At 41.7% G+C, this 22,080-nt stretch overlaps 2 protein-coding genes across 7 annotated transcripts in view; one reads left to right on the top strand and one right to left on the bottom strand.

Moving 5' to 3' along the window:
* The first annotated feature begins 6,165 nt into the window (after positions 1–6,165).
* On the top strand, positions 6,166–8,656 carry KLF2 (KLF transcription factor 2). Its single transcript, XM_068420642.1, has 3 exons — positions 6,166–6,282; positions 6,446–7,337; positions 7,745–8,656. Exons 1-3 carry the CDS (start codon positions 6,208–6,210, stop codon positions 7,918–7,920), a joined length of 1,143 nt encoding a protein of 380 aa, XP_068276743.1. The 5' UTR covers positions 6,166–6,207; the 3' UTR covers positions 7,921–8,656.
* Positions 8,657–15,761: 7,105 nt separating this feature from the next.
* Positions 15,762–22,080, bottom strand: part of EPS15L1 (epidermal growth factor receptor pathway substrate 15 like 1) — a 41,934-nt gene continuing 35,615 nt past the window's right edge. For all 6 annotated transcript variants that reach the window (XM_068420574.1, XM_068420573.1, XM_068420572.1 and 3 more), the window contains one exon: positions 15,762–20,366. In XM_068420574.1, coding sequence (XP_068276675.1) covers positions 20,220–20,366 — 147 coding nt within the window. In that variant the 3' untranslated portion in view covers positions 15,762–20,219. The remainder of the gene's footprint in view (positions 20,367–22,080) is intronic.

The raw sequence follows: 22,080 nt of genomic DNA on the forward strand, positions 1-22,080 counted from the left end.
TAGAGATATTCTCTCTCTCAATGAGGGAAAAAACCCCAAAGGCTTCCTCACTTCTAAGTAATTCTCTGCTTGTGGCTGGTTTTAAGCATTGTCCAGTCTTCTCTCCCCCTCCCCCAGTTAAAACCTGTGAACTTCAAAGCGACAAAAAAATCTGCTAAGGTGGCCATCTGCATCTGCCGTGCTGACTCAGACTGCGACAGAGCTCACAAATTAAAAAGAGAGAAAAGTGCATCTGATATTAGTTCTTTGAAGTTCCCTCAAACAGAATTTTTTCCTGCATTAATTAAACCCCAGACAGAGTTCTCGCTTCTAAAACCAGTTAACGTTGCATGTCTTACAACATTACTCATTGTCCCAAGTGGACATAAGAGATAACACATCGTTTTACTTTTTCTCCCGTCATCTCCAACCAATTTTGTAAGTTCTCTCCTAAAATGCAGACCAGGAGAGACGTGACTAGAATGAAATCTCACAGTGTTATCACCCATTCTACTCCAGAATTAAATGAGTTTCATCTTATTGGGCTCCTGACTTCATGAAGGCTGTTACATCTTTGTTAATAGTAACAATATTTTTTTTCTGAATGAAACCACGTAGGTACTTTCTGACCTATGCTCCTATTATTCCACACCCTTATTGCCCATTTCTTAATTGGAGGTTTGATTATGTAATAAAAAACATTTGGCAACAACTGAAATCTGATCGTCATAATCAGTGACTGATATTTTAAGCAGTTTCACCGATACAATTAAACACGCTTGCAGAGTTTATGAAACTGTGGTATCATTTCACAGTTCTGTAAAAAAAATAAAAGATCTCTCAAATGTGTTTTCAATCAACAGCTGAAAGGGACATCTGCAATACAACATATGTGCATTCAACACACACATCAGTAAAAGCTGGCAGAAACACAACTACATACCTAATCAAAGCTGATAATTAAAAAATTGGCATAAATTGAAGAGTCCCCAAACAAAAAAGGACAAAAAATCATTTACAGCTGAATGCTATCGTTCTTCCCACAGCAAACTCAAGTAACAATACCTAATTACCCCGAGTGAATTCATTAAACAGCTGATTTTTTCTATGATTTACTGAACCATGAACATACTTTAATGATGGGAACAGCATTTTCTTGCATATTTCTGAGAAAGGTTTTCTTTGTATAAGATGACTTATTTATTGAAATGGAATCGAAGCTTATTTTTCCTTCGCATCGATGGAAGTCTGCCCAGCTAAAGCGTGCAGCGGTTGAGAGCATCAACGCTTGACATTTGCTAATCTCGGTGAGCTGGGTTAATAAGGCTTTCACTAAAACGAATTAAGATTGCCATCACAATGAATGGAAATGATAGAACTGTCAATAATCATGCTGAAAAAGCGGAAGTGCTAAAAAATATTTCTGTTCTCTCTTTGGGAAAAAGCCAGATGCTGTCTTCAGATCAGACAACGATGATGTTGAAATACTTTCCATTCCAGTAACTAAGGAGGATGTTAAAACAACTGCTACTCAACTCAAACAATATTAAGTTGCCAGGTCTGGGTAACTTATAAGTCAGTGTTTCAAAAGAACCAACTAAGGACATATCCAGATGGTTAATGTTTATTATCAATCAACTTCAGAACAGTGGGGAAGCCCCAGGTGACTTGAAGAATGCTAATATTATGTCAATATTTTAACAGGGTAAACAGAATGACCCAGATACGCCTGTCAGCATTGCATAAACCTGGGCAAAAGACTGGAAGGACTTGATCCGTAAAAAGAATTATAAATCAAGATGGTTTAGTTAATGACAATGGCTTTTAACAGTGCTTTAAATAAGGCAGCAGTGCTGATGTAACAGGCAAATCTCTGTAAGGATTTGCCTCAGTGCAGTGTGATTTTCACAGTAAGAAACAAGAACATGACAAATCAAGATGGTGTGCACTCGCAAACGGGTCCAAACACAAGCTGATACATCTTGAAATCTAATTTAAATTTTAATCAAGCAGGTTTATTAGTTCTTAATCTTTATTTTATCATCACTCACCATTCAACGTTGTTAACAATGACCTGGAAGAAAACAGAAACTCTTACTGATAAAGTCCTAGATGACAAAGATCAAGGAAGTGCAAATTAATTTGAAGAACATGCCATTGTTAAAGAATTATTATAAAAGTGCTTCGCTATCCAGGCAGAAACAAACACCACACATGGCCACACTGACAAGCTTAAGGCCATGCTTCTAGGACCGACAAAGGCAAGCAGCTCTGCTTTTTGGCATAGACAGAAAGAGGTTCCTACCTAGGCCAACAGGTAAAAAATTGGGGCAGCAAAATTGCTCTGCTGGAGATGGCAAATGTCAGCTGCCTCTTTTCGTGGCACCTTGCTGCAGTCTCTACCTTCCATCTGTGCAGCCCTAAATAAGCTGGATTCCTCCCAGTTGTTCCAAGCATCTCATGATGCTTCCCAGCCCTGCACCGTGGCCCACCAGCACTCCCACCATGGCTTCCCAGGGCTACATTCCACCTTCCAGTCTCCCCCTGCACCCCATGTGTTCTGCTGTCACCATTGCCAAAACTAAATCTAGTCGAAAAGCCTCGAGCCAGCACTGAGTGCAGACGTATATATGTGGTGGTGCGAAAGAGTTACTCCTGGGTGAGCTTCAGTGCAACGCCGTGACTGAAAGTGCCCAAGTGCAGTCCTTGTACTTTGCTGCTGCTCTGCTTTTCCAGTGCTCAAACCTCAAGAAAGATTTTTGGAAATATGCACGTAGTTCAGAGGAGAATGACAAAAAATATTGAAGGAAAATATGTCATACTAAAAACTTAATGAGCCCCTTCAACTTCAGCTTATCAAAGAGATGGTTCACCTTTGTCTTTAAGTCTCTGAATGGGAACCAACTCCAGTCATGAAAGATCTGGTCAAAAAGGCTCCTTTATCCAATTAATTCATGATGTTACTTTAATCAGATATAAGGCCTACAGGATTAAATCACTCTCCCTAAATTAAGAAATGCCTCTCCAAAAAAAAAAAAAACCTGTATATTTTATTTTATGTGGTTGTTTACATCGTTTTATCAACTTCCTTGAGAGCAGACACTAAAGTACTGACTCAGAATCTGCATTTTAAATTAGTAAAAAAAAGAAAATTGTACAGTCAACAGAACTAGGGCAATTTGAGATGCAGGCAGGGAAATCCTATGATAATGCTGGTCTCATTTCAATATGAAGGGGTTGGTCACGGTGTTACTAGTATTGTGATTTTGAACAGCGGCGCTGAAAGGTCTCATTCTCAGCTCGTTTTCCCTGCTTTTACTGCCTTTGCTCTAGGTGCAGTCAGGACTTTCTGAGAACAATCCCATGAGAAAGGAGCTTTTTTGTTTGTTTGTTTGTTTGAGTTCTGTAATGACTCAGAGTGCTCTAGCAGCCAGGTGACGTGGGCATTCTCACCAACCCATCCAGCTGCAGTGTTTCATCAAGGGTGCAGTTCATCCCACAGCCCCAGCTTTGATTCTTCTATTAACACGTGGAATCTTGATTGCAATCCCTTGAAAAGTTTCTCTTGATCTAAAAGCAACAACAGAGATCAGCAGCAACACCTAGAAAAATCAGCTTTGCCGTACGAAAATGGCTGAGCCTGTGTTTACTTTGGCTGGAAGACAAATCACACATCATTTAGCTCTCCTCTACCCACAGCAGATTAACAGATACTTTCTAATCCCGCATTCTTCACATTTACACACCAGTGGCATCACTCCTGCTCTGTGCTGCCATAAGTGAGAGCAGTGCCAAGCTCTTGGGCTTAGACATTTAAAATGAGCGTTGCGTACAGCAAAAAGCCAGAAAATGTCAGCACGGCGATCACGGACCGAGGGGAAGGTCATGGCAAAGTTGTACTCAATTTGTGCAGAACCAGTGACTCACAATGTAAATAAATTCTCACATGTGTTTCACCAGGTTTAGTATAGCTATAGTTTTTGAGCTTTGCCGCTTTACTTGAAAGCAAAAAGAAACTAAAGCCAGTGAATTTATTATTTTGTGCACTTTGCTTTCATTCTCACTACCCACTAAACGTTTCCTTTATGCAAAGAAAAAACACGGTGAAGTGACAGAGTCAGGGCAGTGCTGTAAACAAATGTCCTTCCAATGCCTACTGGAGCTTCTTGGTGAAACATACACGTACGGTTGTATATCCTAGAAACAAAATATTTTGTTATAGCTGTTGCTGAAATCACAAGCACATAAACTGACACAGACATTCGGGGTGTGTTATCAAGGGAACATTCACATTCATTCTGAATTCATCAGAGTGTATTTTCTTGGCTGACTCACAGCACCATATATACGTATCGTACACTTACTAACATTTTATTAGAGGAAAAGAGTTTACATTGAAAGATTACACAAGTGTGACATTACATAGCTATGAGTCATACATCTTTGTGTACTTCGTTACCATGCATTCAGTGTATTGATTCTGCTCCAGTCACAGAAGTTTGGCTGCTCCTCCTGGCCATCCTGTGAACTTTTAGAATAAAAAAGTATAGAAAGTTAAACAAGAGATATTCATTATTTTAAAACATGTGTAGCTATTGAAAAGATCATTTACTCACCCTAGCAACCATGCTTTCCTGAGATGGCTGCGTACAGCCACAAGCCTGGGATGGGCTCTAGCAAACACACTCAAAAATGCTTCTGAGAACCAGAGCCCACCAAGGGCCATCGCTCTTTCCCCTCGTGGGGCACACAGCGTGTAAAAGTGAGAGCTGTTCTCCTACACTCTTCTGATCTCCAGCTCGCTTAGAAATCCTTTTAGAAGTGACTGCAAAGGAAATACGGAGGAGGCAAGGGGAAAGCACAGCTCTTTCTCTGAACAGGCTCTCAAAGAATTGGTCTGTCCTGTGATAGATCATCGTTTTTCCTCCTTTAAGAATTGCCCCTTTTGCTCTTTCGCTCTTGGATGACTGCCAAGCAGCCGTGATCCTCAAAAACGGGACTCTGGGGCGTGTTATCAGAAATTATTGGAGAATAGCTCCTTCAGACTGGGCATCTGAGCTAGAGGCCAAGGTAAGGGAGGAGAACAGTCTTCCCTTCTGAAAAATCCAGCCCAGGACCATAAATTGGCTACGACCAGAGGAGATCACAGAAGCTACTTGCATTATTTCTTTCATAATGTCACAGGGAAACGTTGATTTTGGCAATCTTTGTGCAGCAAATGGAAACTCTGCTAGAGACCTGGACTTCCATTAAATGCGAGTCTCCAGCATTTTCCTCACAGGGAATCCGTACAAAACTGCCATTAAACACCTTTCTGTCAGTACTGAGATGGGTCCCTGAGACCTGAGGGTGACTGGAGCTGGAGGCGTCTGTCACCAGCTCACTAGTGCATTTACCCACGCAGAGCAGGGCATCTGCCTCCCTTGCTGTGCTCGTTACACCTCCCACTCCCACCCTCGTTTTCTGGGTATGGTCCCACCACATGTCCCAGGGATGAATCCGGGATGTGAGATGTGGGGGAATCAACCCCCTCATTCACGGTGTCTTCCTCAACGTCCCCAGGGCAGGGACCCTTCAGTGTCCCCCATCGCACAGCAGGTCCCTCACAGTCTCTGTTGGAGTTTTGGACCCATCAGTGTCCCCTCATGTCCATGACATGAGGGGTGTTTCTGGGGCAGGGACCCTCCCAATGCCCCCATCCCACAGCACGTCCCTCACGGTGTCTCTCAGCACATGGTCCCCTCATGTCACAGAGGGTCCCTCAGGGTCCCCGGTGTTGGGACCCCCTCCGTGTCCCCTCCTCCCTCAGCATCCCGAGGGGAGGCAGGAACCCTGCAGTGTCCCCTCAGCTCACGAGGGTCCCCCCGGGGCCGGGACCTTTCAGTTCTCCGTCAGCGGCCGCAGGCAGCGGCCCGAGGCGGGGGTCGCCGCTCCCCGGCCACCCCTGGGCCCCGGCGGCGAGCCCCGCGCTGAGGGGACGGCGGCGAGGGGGGCCCGCCGGCCGGCCCCGCTCCGCTCCGCCCCGCTCGGGTTGGGACCGCCGCCGCCACCTCCTTTTATACCGGGGCTAAATTTAGGCTGCGCCCGAGCCGCTGCCTCCCGCCCGCCCCGTCCGGGACGCGTTTCCTTCGCTCCCTGCAATTGGCTTGAGGGCGCCCGCGGCCGCGTTATAAGGTGGGGAGGGCGGCTCGCCGCGCCGCGCCGTCCGCCGTCCCGCCCGGCAGCACCATGGCGCTGAGCGACACCATCCTGCCCTCCTTCGCCACCTTCGCCAGCCCCTGCCGCGAGAAAACCCTCCACGAAGTGAGTCTCGGCCCCCTTCGCCCGCCGCCGCGCTGAGGCCGGCGCGGCTCATCGCACGGGTGGGCGGCGGTGCCGCGGCCCCGCTTCTCCCTAAATTCCCCCCCCGCACACACACACCTCCAAACGCCACCTCTAACCTTCTCCCTTTTCTTTCTTCCCCCAGAGGTGGAAGTGCGACCAGGAGGCCAAGACCCCCGCCGGCACCTGGGGCAGCCTCTCCCCGCGCAAAGAGGATGAAGACCTCAACAACGTGCTGGATTTTATCCTTTCCATGGGCAGCGACAGCTACGGCCAGGGCGCAGCCGGTGGGGACTATCCCCCTGCCCAAGGGGAGAGCAGCAACTTCTACCAGACAAATCCGTCCCCGGGATGCTACAGTGCCCTGGAGCAGGGCAGCCCCCCGCCCTACAACGCCGGCATCGTGCCGGAGATGATCCACTCGGAGATGGACTCCAACTACTGCCCTCCCGGCAATGTTCACGGGCGCTTCTTCGTGACACCCACCTTCGGGGGCCCGCAGTTCGTTGAGAACATTAAGCCTGAGCCTGACATGGACAATTATGGACCAGTCCTGGGTCTAGTGCCCCAGGCTTGCCCGAAGATCAAACAGGAGGGCAACGCGACCTGCATGATGGCCTACGAGCAGCCCCGGGTGGCCAGCTCCCCCCAGATCCCTGGGGCAGAGACACCCCCGCTGAGCCCCGATGATCTCATGGTGAATGACTGCCACACGCAGATGATGTGCCCCTCGTCCGTGTCCTTCCAGCAAAGCTACCACCCGGCCACCGGCTTCCACCACCCACAGACCCATCTCCAGTACCAGAACACCTCCCAGTTTGGCCTTTTTGAGGACAGCCTGCCCTTACAACCCCCTGCTCCTAGAGGCATGCTCACCCCTCCTTCCTCTCCTCTGGAGCTGTTGGACTCCAAACCAAAAAGAGGACGTCGGTCCTGGCCACGGAAGAGGACAGCCACTCACACGTGCACCTACGCAGGTTGCGGGAAGACCTACACCAAGAGTTCGCACCTGAAGGCCCACCTCAGGACGCACACAGGTAAATACGGCTGGGTGACTTCATCCAGAGATACGCTGTGATAGCCACCTGCATAAAACAATTAGCCTGAGCTTTAACTCTGTAGTCTCCTTAACTCCAGGAGTATTCACAGTTGAGCTGTGACAGGTGATCAGATCTATAATGTCTAAGTGTTTTCCTATGCATATATAGGTCAGAGGTTTTCTAAGGGCTTCCATCGCTTTTTCTCAAAAGATTTTCACTGCAGGTATAGATTAGCAAAGGAATTGCTAGAGTTTGGCTTAAAAGCACTTGGATCTTCTGTGGAAGGGCTGGGTAGTAAATAAAAGGACTACGCTGAGATAAACTGGGGAGGTTGCCTAGCATGTGATGCTGCCCGTACGTGGGAGTGCCGCGCTGAGTCACGCTCTCTGTGATTTCTCCAACAGGTGAAAAGCCCTACCACTGCAACTGGGAAGGCTGCGGCTGGAAGTTCGCTCGCTCCGACGAACTCACCCGTCACTATCGCAAGCACACCGGCCACCGGCCCTTCCAGTGCCACCTCTGCGACAGGGCGTTCTCCAGGTCAGACCACCTGGCTTTGCACATGAAGCGGCACATGTAGCCCTAGAGACTCTGACCTGCCAACAGTTGGACGTTATTTAACTGCTCAGGTGCAGGAGCGTTAAAAAACTTGTAGCTGGTACTACGTAGGGAGGCACCGACGCTCTGGCGATGGAAGCTGAGGAGGATTTGACACAAGGAGACTTAGCCAGTCATCTCCTGCAGAGACTTTGACGTGACTGTGTCAGTGAACCTGCCCGTCCCGGTCAGGAGAGCAGGGGTTATTTATGCAGCTTCTGTGAAGGGTAAACTCCATAAGACTCCATACAGATTATATAGAAGAAGCTGTAAATATGTGGTGTTTTTTTTTCTTTTTCCAATTCTAACTGCCCAGTCCTAAGCTTTACAAGACAATGTTTGTATGGAAACTGCCTGAAGTTGACCCTAGAAGAGTTTAAATGAATGTTACTGTAGCTAACGGTGTTATTTTAGATCTCAGTTGAAGGCATGGCTAAGAGAACACTCCTATTGTTAGACTGGTTGTTTCACAGGTGCAATAATATTCTTGTTTGCCATGATCTACACTAGAAGTACAGGGCTTGATGTCTTGTAAGAAAATAACCTATTTTACTGTAATTTTTTTATATATTGTAAATAATTTTATACAATGTGAAATATTGTATATGTAAATAGAAGACAAATGGGTATTTTGCCTATTTCTGTTTTTATAAAAACGTAATTTTTTCAAAAATGTTTGAAAACATTTCATCTTTTTAATAAAATAAGTTTTTAATTGCTGTGATTTTTATTCTCCTTCGAGATCTCCCTGTTACTTTATCCCCTGATGGCTGGACCAACAACCACCTGGTTATGTTTTAGATTATCAACAGCTATAAGAAGACACTTAAAAAATCTGAACTATGGATTTTTCTGTCATAGATAACAGAGTACGTAATTCATTCTCAGCAGTAAACAAGATACAATACGGTGCTTTATCAAAAAAATCAACTAGGAAAGCAGATCACATTCAAAATACACTTCCTAAAAATGGTTAAGTAAGCAACACTGTAATTTCAGTCTCATTTCTAGTTTATGCTAGACTATTTTAATAGCATCCTTAATGTTTTCCAGATGCAGTTACAGTTTTGCCAGCAGTGTGTGGGTTTTTTACTATAAATTTAAACACTGCATTTTTGTAATTACGGAGGCTTATTTTAAGGCATTCTTGTACATAAATTATCCCTCCTCTCAAGAGCTCAGTGCAGAATTCCAATAGAACAGTAGTGGAATTTAAACATAAATTCACAACACAGGTTAAAAATACCTTCATAACTCATTCCCAAAAACTTAAATTCACTTCATAATTTTGAATCCCACCTAGATTTCAGGAGTTAAGAAAGATATTTACTAATTTGAAGGAAAATAAGTTAGCCAGGAATCCAGATTTGGGAAACTAATTTGAAATAAACTGGATACTGCAGCACTCAAATGGAGCCCCCCAAAAAGCTCTTCCACAGCTGTAAATGAGAGCATAAATCCAAGTAGTGTATCTATGCAATTACCCTGAAACTCTGATGAGGATCCTCTGTTTTTACAGCTATGGTTTAGTGGTGAGCTTTGATTCTAGTAGAACAAAAAAAAATCACTGTTAATTAAGTATGCAGAGTCAGCTGAATATTGAAGCATTTTTCCTTAACATCTGGATACTTGGAACTTGATTTTAATCAAGGTTGTGACATTTTTCACAATTTACAAGTTAGAATACACAAGGATAAAATCAACAGGAATACATTTAAAGTAACTACAAATATAGCTATTCTTCTGTGAAAGCAAAGTCTGCAGTTGTTCATGTGGAACAGATGTATTTTGGGCTTCTAATCATTGACATGGAAGAATGAGTTCCACATTTCACTTTTATAGCTCTTTCAAAGTGAAATATAAAGGAGATGCAACATTTCTTCATTAAAAACAAAACTCATTTATTTGCTAGAAAAAAAATTGCACAATCTAATTCCAGAAAGTGAAGATGACTTAAAGATCTTCTAAAATTAGCACATTCATCGTTGCAACAGTTCTAGGTATTTCCTTCTCTTTCCCCAGAGCTGAAGGTTTTCATATTTCAGCATGTCCTTGGGTGTTTATTACTTTAAGGACACAATTTTTGACATTAATTCTTACCCTTACCTTGCCACAGTCACTGGCTTTCCCTTGCATTTTCCCTTGAACTGACAATGTTTTTAGTCTTTGCCAGGTTTCAGTGATACGGTGCAATCTTACACTATTCCCTCTTTTGTGATGTGATGTTTGACACCTGGCTGCAGTGGGTTTGGCCACCCCACATCTGGCTCAGGACAGAGCTCTCCAGAGTGGGGAAGAGCTTGGCAGCATCATGACAGGCTCTTCTGGCTCTGCTCGTCCCCAGCCCCCTCTGGTGACCGCTGTCAGAGGCAGGGTACCAGGCTGGTGCCCCTTTGGTCTGGCCCCTTCTGTATCCTCCCAAATTACGAGGGTGAAAGACCACAGCCAGTGAAGCGGCACAAAGCATGAATGCTGCACAGTGCCTGCAAGCACAGAGAACTCTTACTGCGTTCACCAACCCCTAAAAAAACCCACTTGTGTGGCTCCTCTGTAGCACCCACCGCGATGGCATGGGTGCTCCTCCTCCCTCCACCGTACCTCTGCATGGGAACGTCCACGCTTCCCTTTGCTCCAGTGAATCCTATACAGGTCACAATCTCTGCTACCTCTGCTCCTGTTCACTGGAAGGGCTTCAGATAAAGCACTTGTTATCTGCACGATACCGTGTTACCAAACAACGCTCAGATCGCGATGAGCGGTGGAGACACGCTCTGCTGTGGGTTGTTCACTATGGAAAGAGGAGCAGGTTGTGTCCTCCGAGCTTTTAGATTTGTTGCGTCTCAACTGCAAATAGGGCAAAGCCATCCCCATATATAAATATAAAAATATATATATATAAAAAACCATAAATACGGGCCTCTGAAAGTGGGGAGGGATGTGGGGGACAAAGCTTATGACCAGCTTTAATTGTTTAAGGGAGGGCATATATGATAATTTCTGTGTGGTCTTTACAGGAAACGGCAGGTTCTTGAATCGCGAGATAATCTCGTAGCAGAAAGAAAGAGATGCTGATCTCATTCTTCTCACATTCTATTATGAGTAATTGTCAGCTCTCTTTTTCTCTTTTTTTTTTTTTATAATTGCTTTAAATTAGTACATCCAAAGATGTGTCGGTGTGATTCCACCAACCTACCAAGCCTCCCCTGGCCAGCAGGAAAGCACTAACGCTCTGCAGCGTCTTCTAATAATAGACAGTTATCATCTTTTAAGTAATTTTGTTCTAATTAACACAAAAGACCCCGAATCCCAGCTGCCTCCCAGGGAGCATGCGGCAAGGACCTGCCCTTTCCATCTGCAGCTATCCTGGATTTCATTTTGATGCACTAGGGAAAATAGAAAAAAAAAAGAAGTTGTAGTTCAACCCAATGGGAGGAAATGTAGAGTCCGTTGTAAACAAGATTTTCACACATATTTTTATAAGATACCACAGTGATGGGCTCACTATACTTGCGAGATAGATTGCCAGATTAGATAGAGCACATTAAGCACAGAAACTAGCAAATCCTGCACGATGTTCCTAGTGAAAGTTTTAGCAAATATTTCTGCACCCAAGACACCGTCCAGAGGAGTTACTGTTTATAAAGTCAGTTAATTCCACTGCAGGTTTCAGAGCGCTGCGTTTCGCTGGGCTGAAAACGGTTTTTCTCTCACCTGCTGACTTCAGAAGAGTCAGTTAAATCGGTACGACATGGGAACTCATCTTCAGAAAACACCGAGGCTGCTGCTGCTGAAGCAGCGCCCAGAACAGCCCCGCGTCCTGCCGCCTTCCAGCTCTCGGGGAGACCAGCCCCACACCAGCACCCCGCGAGCAGGGCGCTCTCAAATGGATTTTTTTTAAATCCTAAAGTACAAGGGCTGGGCTAGAAACCCCCCGGCTTTTCTGGAAGTTCATTTTAGATTTACAGTTTTGCAGATGATCCCAGCTGGGGGAGTTTAAGCTTTAGTTTTGGCCGTAGCTCACCTCGTGCAGGGACGGGGGATTTCAGCCTGTGCGAGTCCTTGGTTACTCACAGTCATTTACAAACTGCCTGAAAACAGTGACTCGCTCTAAACTTTGGTCCTCCATCCACAAGAAGTGCCAAAAAAAGTCTGTCCATTCTTCAAATTATAGGATTGTGCGGTTCTGTGGTTTTCTGTGGTAGAAGCTCTGTGGTTTCTACAGCTATTTTGTGCACCTATAACACAGAGTAGCTGTTAGGCTTTTCTTAAATTGAATTTTCGAAGCCAGAATCCCAAGCTCTAGCAATTTCTTTTGCTATATTTAAATAAAACAACTACAATAAAGTCATGTAGACATCGCTATGGTAACTGGCAGTGTTAGGGGGAAACATAAAGAGGAAAATTCAATCCAAACACCATATAATTTAATAGGGAGAAAGCTATCCCCATTGCTAACATCCAAAACTTACTTGGTGGCATCTACAAACCTTAAAATTCCTGCATGTCCTTGAAGCAGCTGCTCTCAGCTGGGTCTGTAACAGGTCCCACCTGCCCAGGACTCATCCTGCATGCCAAGAGCAGAGCGGTTAGAGCTCCTGAAACTCCCCGGGACTGCAGCAACCCCTTTCTACCATAGCTGAAGACCCAGGCTCAGGCACACCTCCACTGAGAAATTATTTGGGATGAGAAGGAACAGATTTACAAGCCAAACACCAGTAACCTAAAGCACGTAGCCATGCACAATTCACAGTCCCTGGAGGGAACTGGCTCAACTTATTGATTCCTTAAACCTCCGCAATATTTGATCCCAACCAACCAATTCCCCATCACCGAGGCTGAGGTTGGGAATAGCTTCTGCCACAAAACAGTACTCAACATGTGCACAGAGGCAGCAGGGATTTATCCTAAACTTCTTAGGCAGAAACTGTGTTTGATTTAATCTTTTGAGGTCTGACTTTTCAGCCACAATTATTTGATCTTATAATATTTTATGTAGACACAAAAAATGAGTCATATGCACTGCTTTATATAATGAAGCTGTCTCGACTTTAACAAACCCACCTTTCCAAGCACAAGGAGAGCAGGAGCAGCAGAGTTTTCATTTCCTCTGTAACCGTCGTTAGCATTAGTTACCTGCTTCTTCACCTGCTTCAATTACAAGTCCTTTTAGCAAATCAAAAGTATTCTCTCCTTTGTAGTAAGCGTAAATTCAGCAACACAGAAATTGCAGATGAACTTACAGGTTTCTAATTAGATACAATATCCCTTTAAATCACTTTTACTTTGGTTTCTTGCACTTCTTACAGCTCAGAGCATTCCTGGAGTTCTGACCTATCATTATGTCATCAGGAAACATCTGGAATATCACACTGGACATTCCCTGTGACATTTAATATATTAAGCAAGAAGCTACTGAGCCTGAGGCTTAAACACAAAACACACACAAATCTTCAAATCCCAACAAGCACTTTTTTTTACAGCCAGTGCACGATGACAGCTTCGGTTTTTGATGGCTTTTAATATATTAATGATTTTGTATCGCAAGCACTTGCAAAATAAAGGATATAGGGTGCCTGAGTGCCCTTCCTGCACGTGCAAGGGATGGGCAGAGAGAGCACAGGGCTTTGTTCTTCCGTACATTTCCTTCTGAGAAGCTGTGACTGAGGACATTATTTATGGGAAGTTAAACAGCAGAAATATATTATGTTTGCAGCTGGCAAAGAGGATTATGAGAATTCATCAATAGGGAAGGCTATAGCGTTTGTAAGAGATGCTGTATCAGCACCAATAAAAGTTTTAATTGCAGTCATTACATTAAAAAAATGCTAACCAGACAGGAGGAAAAAGACGTTGAGAGTGACTAAACTGATAGTCACGTACAGCAGACAGGAGATTCAGCAATTTTCTCCTGGTAGCACGTCCCCAAGAAAAATATGACCCCAATTTCAGGGGCAGGGATGGCAGCAAGGGCTCCGAGAGCTCAGACTTTCACAAGGCAAGCTGGTCTTGGGTCGTATTTAGGTAGAGTTAACAAATGCTACGTTTGAACAGCTTAGAGTACCTGTATGGTCGAGTTTCCACTTGCAAATGTTTCTTCTTGAAGAGGATGCCTGCACTTTTCTTCCCTTCCCAATGAAGGGCCACTTGGCCTCCACACGATGCCTGGTACAGGGAATCCTTTGGGATTAGCCATGGACAATACGGGTTAGATGAGTATTTGGGAAAGCATAAGGATGGGAACATTGTGTGTGTCAGACTGAACACTTCAGCGGGAGCAAAACGCAGAGCTGTGGCCCACGTTTCTGTGGGCGAAGAGGAGCATTACACGGCGAGAGAAGTTGGGTAGGACGTTGCGCCTGTCTGTGACACACTTATAGTCAAATCCTGGCTTCAAAATGTCAACGTACTAAAAATATTGCTGGAGAGCAATTTCAAGAGAAACCTGCCTTGGCAAGCTGTTGTTAACCATGCCAATGTGTGCAGAAGCAGAGCAAATAAAACAGACAGACGGGAGAATAATGAGTCAAAGTGAATAATGTGGAATAGTATGATAGTGAGGTGTGTTTTTCCAGCGAGCAGAAAGGGTTTGTCTCTGGTGATCTCTCTAACCCCTCCCAGCATAAATTGCCTGGATGTTTAGCATTGCGGCACACAAATTGTTTTGGAAAGGGTGCGGCGTTGGATTTTCTGACTGGTCTGTACAGACGAAATGTGGCTGGGACAAGGAAGAAGGGGAAGGATAGAAGGGAAAACAGCGCGCAGAGGGCACCAGCTACAAAAAAAGATCTTAATGCAGAGAATCAAGCAGTTATTCAAAGCAAGAGTCACAAATTTGACACAAAAGCTTGTGAAATCACGGACAAAAAAAAAAGTAAAGAAAGATTGTCAAAGTCTCAGAGCTCCAAAAAGTAACTTTTCATTTATTATATTAAACAATAACATTTCTCTTATTATATTAAACAATAAACACATGAGATGGGTTAAAATTAAAATACCTTTCAATTTGTTATGATAGTTTAAAGATAAATATAACTACAATAATGTACATATTTGGAGATATTGGTCAAATTTAGGTCAACATTGCAGTTTCCACTTTGTGTCTCCACCTTTTTTAGGTCAGACTAAAGAACGTCATCTTAAAAGGGACACCAGAAGAGCACTCTATAATTGTAACAGCAGAAGGAACCATAGTCACTAGGAGTTTTCCTTTTAAAGTTAAACTTAAATGGGAAGGCAGAAGTTGGAAAAATGAAAATTCCATTTTATAACAAATTAGCCTTTATTTATAAAACTTTCAAGTAAAAAGAGCAGTATATCAACTGATAAAACAGGTGTGTCAATGACTAATAGTTAACGTATTTACTCTAAAAATAAATCTTCTATGATTCCACCATACTCCGAGCAAAATTCCTTTCTAAGAAAAGATGTTTGTTGTGAAGTCTACAGAGATGCAATGGTTGACACACAACAAAACCTCAGCTCTTCCACCGGTGTAGGAAGGTATTTGAACTAGATCATTATTAGCACAGATCAATTCACTTCAACAGAGTTCCAACTCTAAATAAGGATTAAACAGAAATGAAACTCCTGAGAGGGAGGAATAAAACGCAGAAGAAGGGAGAAATCAAACTCTTACATGAGGGAAAGCAACAATTCTACTTGGACCAAAATTCCTTGGGCCTCACTTCTACAGAATAAATACTCTTCTCAATGGAGAAACACTAAAGAAGAAATAGTAACCCCAAAAGGATTATAAGAAGAATCCAAGAAAAGTGCATTATCTTTGAGCATAAGATGACAAAATAATTTCTACAAAGTTTCTGACAACAGATTTCACTGGAATTAAAAAAAAAAAAGTGACAGTCAGACACAGCTTGGAATTTCCTACGCTTTGAGAGCACATTACATGAAACAAAATACAGTAAGGACTGATGATCCTCACAGGGCAGAGATTTCATAAGGAAAAATTTGCCAATATAAAAATATTTCATACAGCGTTATGGTAGAAGCACTACTTTTATGAGCATCTGTTTTTATTGCAGAATGACTGGTATGTTTTACAACAAGACTATTTGAATATAACTTCGGGAAACCACTCGAGGCAAATGTGAACGTCCTGGTCTATAAAGGATAATGTGGGTAATTCAATACCTGTGTCCTACACGCAGTGTTTGCATGCGTAGGTTCAACGTGAGTAATTGTCCGTCTTTCCTGTTTTAACTGTTGTGCCTCGGTGCTGTGCGCAATCCACGGTGTTCCATGAGTCATTCCAGCAGTGACGAGACTCTGTATAAAGCACATGTGCCACTATAAAAGCCTACTAAACTCTTTGTGATCGCTCAACGTACCACAGAGTCTAATAATTTATCTGAGTAGAAAGTACAATCACCTCCGTTCCTTCCTCAAAGCCAAGAATGCAATGGATAGTCATTCCTCCTGAAGTAAAAGCTTAGGTGGAAACGGAGGAAAAACAGAGCTGAAATCCAGATGACAATTATGTGCAACGTATAGAACTGGAATGAAGCAAGAAAAACATGTTTTCCACTTGTAGTGTGCGACTGTTTGGGGCGTATGTGTGTATGGAAATCGCTCCTTAAAAAGAATTTTTTAAAAAAGGGAGAAGTGAAACTACAAGCACATGTAGGAGAAAAATCATTGCCTCAGCCTAGAGAAAAAAAGAAAAGTTGACCTGACCATCACAAGGTCAGAAATTGAGCCTACATTTCAAAAAGACACTTTAAAAACTCCAAAGAACGTGGAATCGCATCCAGTGCGGATGACACCTACTTTCTGCCAGGTCTCTCTTACACTTGACACAGCTAGTGAACACAGGTTTTCATGCCAATGAAAGTAATCTTGAAACAAATTTATTAGAAGTAGCCATTTCTCCTTTTTTTTTTTCTTTCACCAGAACTTTGAAATTCTAAGAGCCATGATCTAATCTGCATTTCTGTAAAAATTCCATTTCTGTATCCCTCTCTGTTTAGAGAATACATACATACACACAAGCTTTTATATATAGAATATATACGCATATTCTACATATTCATTGTATATACACATTTTATGTACAGCACAAGTAACTATATACTAGACATAGTATGTGGACATGTATAGTATATACACACACTATTATTACATTATACAATACACTATATATATATATACACACACAGACACAAATAATATGGATCTCAATGTACACTGTATATGCATTGTCTATACTCACATTTTATATATCTTGCATTGTACATATTTTCTCTGCCCAAATAGCGATAGGCCTATTTGTGCTTTAAATTTCACTGTTCTGGAGGAAGAAGATGATCAGTGTCTTGCAATAACAGTTTTGAGTTAGAAGAACAAGTGCAGGTATTATACAAAACACCGAGTTACGAGCATGAGGGAAGAATGTGGGTAATCTTCCTTTTTACACTGAAAACTGTATTAAATACAATAGGGACAAATCACAGCTAAGTTTTCTTCTACTGCAGTGTCTGAAATTTTGAATCAAGTGTGTTTCAGTAAACCTCAGGTTACTAAATCTAATACATTGTGCATAGAGAACATGTTCTGTCCTTGTTCATTTGCTTGCTCTTCTGTTACTGTCCAAGCAAATACAAAGACTGAGTCAATAAGGAAATACGAAAATGAGCAATTAGTTCTAACCCTACGTGGAATGCTAGATAAATTCACATTTCTGGCTTCCTGCTTGAAAACACCGACTCATTGCCTTAGAAGCCTTATAAATTACAGTATTTTAGAGCACTGACAAACAAGTAGCAGAAAGTCTTGTTATGGTACATAACTCAGAAAATGAATCAAGCTCTTTAGCTCATCCACCCTGTCCCACTGGAGTGACATCATCCAAGCTGTAATCCAAAAGTGGTTTTCCTTTCTCAAACGGCACTACACACGAGTGGGGGCTTATTGTAGCAGAAGAGACTCCACAAAGACTCAGGCCCAAATGAAAATGCAGAGGAGAATCTGACACATGGATACAATTTGTTTAACTTCACTGAGAATCCTCCAGTCATTCAATTTTGAAAATTGCTCTTTCACAGCAAAAGTTTTCTCTCATGTTAGCTATAGACAGACCCAAGTTTGCTCTCAGAGCCTTCAAGTCCTGTACACCAACAGAAAAGAGAATTTGATGACATTTTGGTATGTTTGATCATTTAATCTAACATATTTTAGAGAAAAATTACCACAACAGGAAGGGATTTCAAACCAGGTTCTGTAAAATTAGAAATATCTTCTAGTGCATTCCAAATGGGTCATGAAAAGACAGTATTAAAGATCATTATATGGTTGGTTTTGATACTAGAGTTTTGATACTAGAATGCATCTTCTCCCCTTCCGAGGGGAATTAAAGATTCACAATATTTGTAGTACCATTAGCACAGGAGACCCACAGCAAACAGGGAAGTGTGACTCCTAAAACTGCATTTTGAGATGTGGGGTTTCAGTTTTGTCACACATATTGCTGCGTACGTAAATGGATGGATGTGCACACGCGTGTGCACACACACAGACGTGCACTCACCCTTATACCTGCTCACAAAAGCCTGAGACAACCAATGCCGCATCTTAGCTGCGTTTCAGAGCTGAAAACTACTAAGAAGATTAAAACGATCCAATCTGATTCTTATCTCTGTGTACGGAAAGCACCCAGAATAAGGCAATTACAACAGAAGGGGGAAAGACTGTTCTCATTCAGTGAACAGGCACTGTCTTTGTATTATGAAAAATAAAAGCAAGGACATAAAAAATATAAATGCATTAAAGATGATGAAGGAATATCACATTTTCAAAAAAAAAAACCAGAGAAAATGTTATAAGAGAAGGGCTGCATCAGTAAAAACACAGAATGTTAAGCTTTGTATTCCTGCAGAACCAAGGACAGGAAAGCAGATGGACATTAAGGACATTTTAAAAATTTTGTGCTAGATGCCTACTCTTATTTAGACATAAAAGTCCAAGGCAAAGACAACTGAGGTTTTAGAACTCCTGTAATCAGAAAAGGCATTTTTAGTAAGCAAATAATTCACAGACTTATCATAAGGACTTATTTCCTATATGACATGTAAAACACATTCTGTGTTATCCTTACCAGGTGTAAGTATTGAGTTCTAGAGGTGTATATAAAATCTGTTCCTACTTGGGACTTACTACTGCAAGCCATTGTTTTAAAGCCAATCCAGTCTACCAGGAGTGCTAGAACTTACACATGAAAATGTATTTGGCAAATAAAATGTTTCAATTTGGCCTTATTTCAGCTAAATTATGTTTGATCTGTAACTCCATAATATAAGATAGGTGGAATTCAAGAAACAGAGGTAAAGACTGTCTCACACAGTCAGCTGGGTAACACAAATAAAATGGTCTATGTCCTGGCGGTTGGAGCAAAAGGGGGTAAAAGGAGTCGTAGGGGTGAACACTGCTCAAGCTTAGTAAGTTTTCCATTGCTTGATTTTACACGAAAGCAGCACTCAAACTCGTATCACAATCCTGCAATCATATTTGCTTATGACATAAAGTAAGATTTTGCCTATGATTTAATTGCCCAATTATTTGTCCAATTTACTACAACTGAACTAACTCCCTCTTTTACATCACATACAATTATTAAAACTCAATGCAAACCAATGTTTAAGTTAGAAGAGCTACTCATTCATAGAGGCTTCACATTAATAATATTTTATACAGTTCGCTACGTTTGTATTCATCATATATAAATTGCCAGATTCTTTTGCAAAAGCCACATCTGGATAAAAAGGGACCATCTAATAATGAGTTTATGCTGAAGACTTTGACATAGATGATGCAGATGACATACTGGTTACCCTACCATGAATTATTAAATAAATGTAACAAGTGAAAGCTAGTTCTATAAATATTATCTTTTTATGACATTTTCTTTGAAATTCATACTGCAGCCTCAAAAAAACCAATGGAATTCAGGTAATAAAAAGCCAGATTCACAAGTTGCCGTTTACTATATGCAACATTGTCTTCCAGATAAAGAAACTTTGCTTTCAGTATCTTAGGATCATACGTTAAATTTCTTACAAGCAGTAAATTTTATCTAGAACATGTAATACAGCTTATACAGTGTTTCCTGCATATTATGAAAGCCACACAGAGCCCAGTTTGACGTAACCAGTCTTGTTTAGAGTTGAAGGTGACTAAAATTATTTTTCACAACATAAACCAATTTAGTATTTTTATAAAAGCCACTTTTAAAGGTTTCACTTGGACAGGGTGGAGCCAGAGAACCTCTATTTAAGAGTTTGGCATATCAGCCTTACTGAGTGCAATAGCCAACTCAAGGTCTTCTTGTTCTTGTCTCCGCAACCGAGCTAGTCTTTCTTGCTCTGCTTTTTCACTCTCACGCTTTGCCCACGCCAGCTGCTGTTCTTCATTTCCAAACTAAAAAATGAAAACGGAAAAGAAATTAATACATTTACCAAAAAGCTAGAAGAAATTATGTGAAAAATACAATCAGACTTATTAAATATATGAATCAAGTATACCAAGCTGTCTTAGGGTAGTTCTTCTGGATTAAGATAAAAATTCACTCACTGATTTCCTCATTTCATCCTTTAATTTATTTCCTTAATTTCTTCCTCCTCCCACCAGGAAACTAACCCATCTGGGCTGCACGTCCCTGCATCCATGTCTCAGTTGTGCATGAAAATGGCCAGGGGACTGGAGCCAAACAAAAACTCCACAAACATAAAAAAAGCAAGTTAGTGGTTTGGGAGCATAACAACCTACATCCATTTGCAAGAATAGTAAATAGCTGGTAAAAACCCAAGAGTTATTTACTCTTGTGCAACTCCATCGCAGAGAGTTTTGTTGTAGTATTTCCTCCTAAGGGTGAGGGGTTTTAATAATGACTCTGGAGACTGCTGATTCGCGGGAAATTTCATCACCAAATCGAAAGTTACAAAAAGTGCTTCTGTTACTATTCATAAAACATGTGCAGAGTTTTTCCAGTAAGAAATAACGCAAGAGAATCCAATTTACTTCAGCAGAAAACACTAAGGAAATATAACACATTTTAACATTCAGCCTGTTTGAGCTTCCCAAAACACATTTAAGTGCGCTGCAGCAAAGCTATTCCAAAATGATATTCCGGTATTTACCATTAAAGTATGCAAAAGTTTGCTAGTTTGAACTTTTTGCACAAAATATTAAAATATTTTATTGAAATCATAACAATTTAATCCGTTACTGTTTAATTTTAGCATTCGCTGCAGAGGACGATGTTAACAGAAGCGTTCACACAGCTGCATGCAAATGTCTGTGCTATATCCCACTTCTAAAATTTGCTTTGTACTATCTTTTTTTGAATGTTCAGGAAAACATATTATTTGGGTTTGCCTTTTTTTTTGTTTGTTTTTTTAAGAGAAAACTACATGGAATTTATAGCCTCAATTTCAGCTGAATGTATACTGTAAAAATTGCCCCGTGGTCCACAGCCTAGTAACTCTGAACTAGCTGATACGGCTACACCTTCCCAGACAAGCCTGAACTAGTGAACTGAGTATTAAAGGCAAATTTAAGTGCTAGACCTACATCTAGCTGCCCATACAGTACGTGATGGCCCCCACTGCTGCCTTTTCCACTCTGTGTTGTATCTATAATTCATATTTTTAAATAAATGCACCTATTTGAATTCCTTTCAACCCAAGTCCAATTCTCATTTACTCATAATTTAAATTATGCTTTAGCTATGTGCTTCCATATGCTCACAATTCCTCATTTTATTTCTCTCAATGTGATTTTTCCAGATGATTTGATGCAAAAAAAAAAGAGGACTATTTAAAAATTACTTTTCTTCAAACAATCCCTCTGCTTTCACTGCTATCAAAATTTAGATTAGGACCTTTGTATCCAATGTTATTGAAATACAATAAAAGTGCCACACATTTTATGATATTTTACTTGAAAATGAAGAAAACTTACTATCATTACTCATTTAAATAATGTCAGCTGATAGGTAAGATTTAAAAGCTTACTAAGATTTTAAATTATTTTTTTCAAGCTAAAGATGGACTCGAATGAAGTAGAACTTCTCCACTCATTCCAAGAATTCAAAAAGATCCTATAGCTGGGATGGAGAATAACAGTTACTATT

This window comes from Nyctibius grandis, chromosome 31, assembly GCF_013368605.1.
Source record: "Nyctibius grandis isolate bNycGra1 chromosome 31, bNycGra1.pri, whole genome shotgun sequence".
Lineage (NCBI taxonomy): Eukaryota > Metazoa > Chordata > Aves > Nyctibiiformes > Nyctibiidae > Nyctibius > Nyctibius grandis.

Coding starts and splice junctions, on each gene's coding strand:
- KLF2 (XM_068420642.1), top strand. CDS start 6,208: ATGGCGCTGAGCGACACCATCCTGCCCTCCTTCGCCACCTTCGCCAGC. Junction 6,283..6,445: donor GCGAGAAAACCCTCCACGAA/GTGAGTCTCGGC, acceptor TTCTTCCCCCAG/AGGTGGAAGTGCGACCAGGA. Junction 7,338..7,744: donor CCACCTCAGGACGCACACAG/GTAAATACGGCT, acceptor TTTCTCCAACAG/GTGAAAAGCCCTACCACTGC.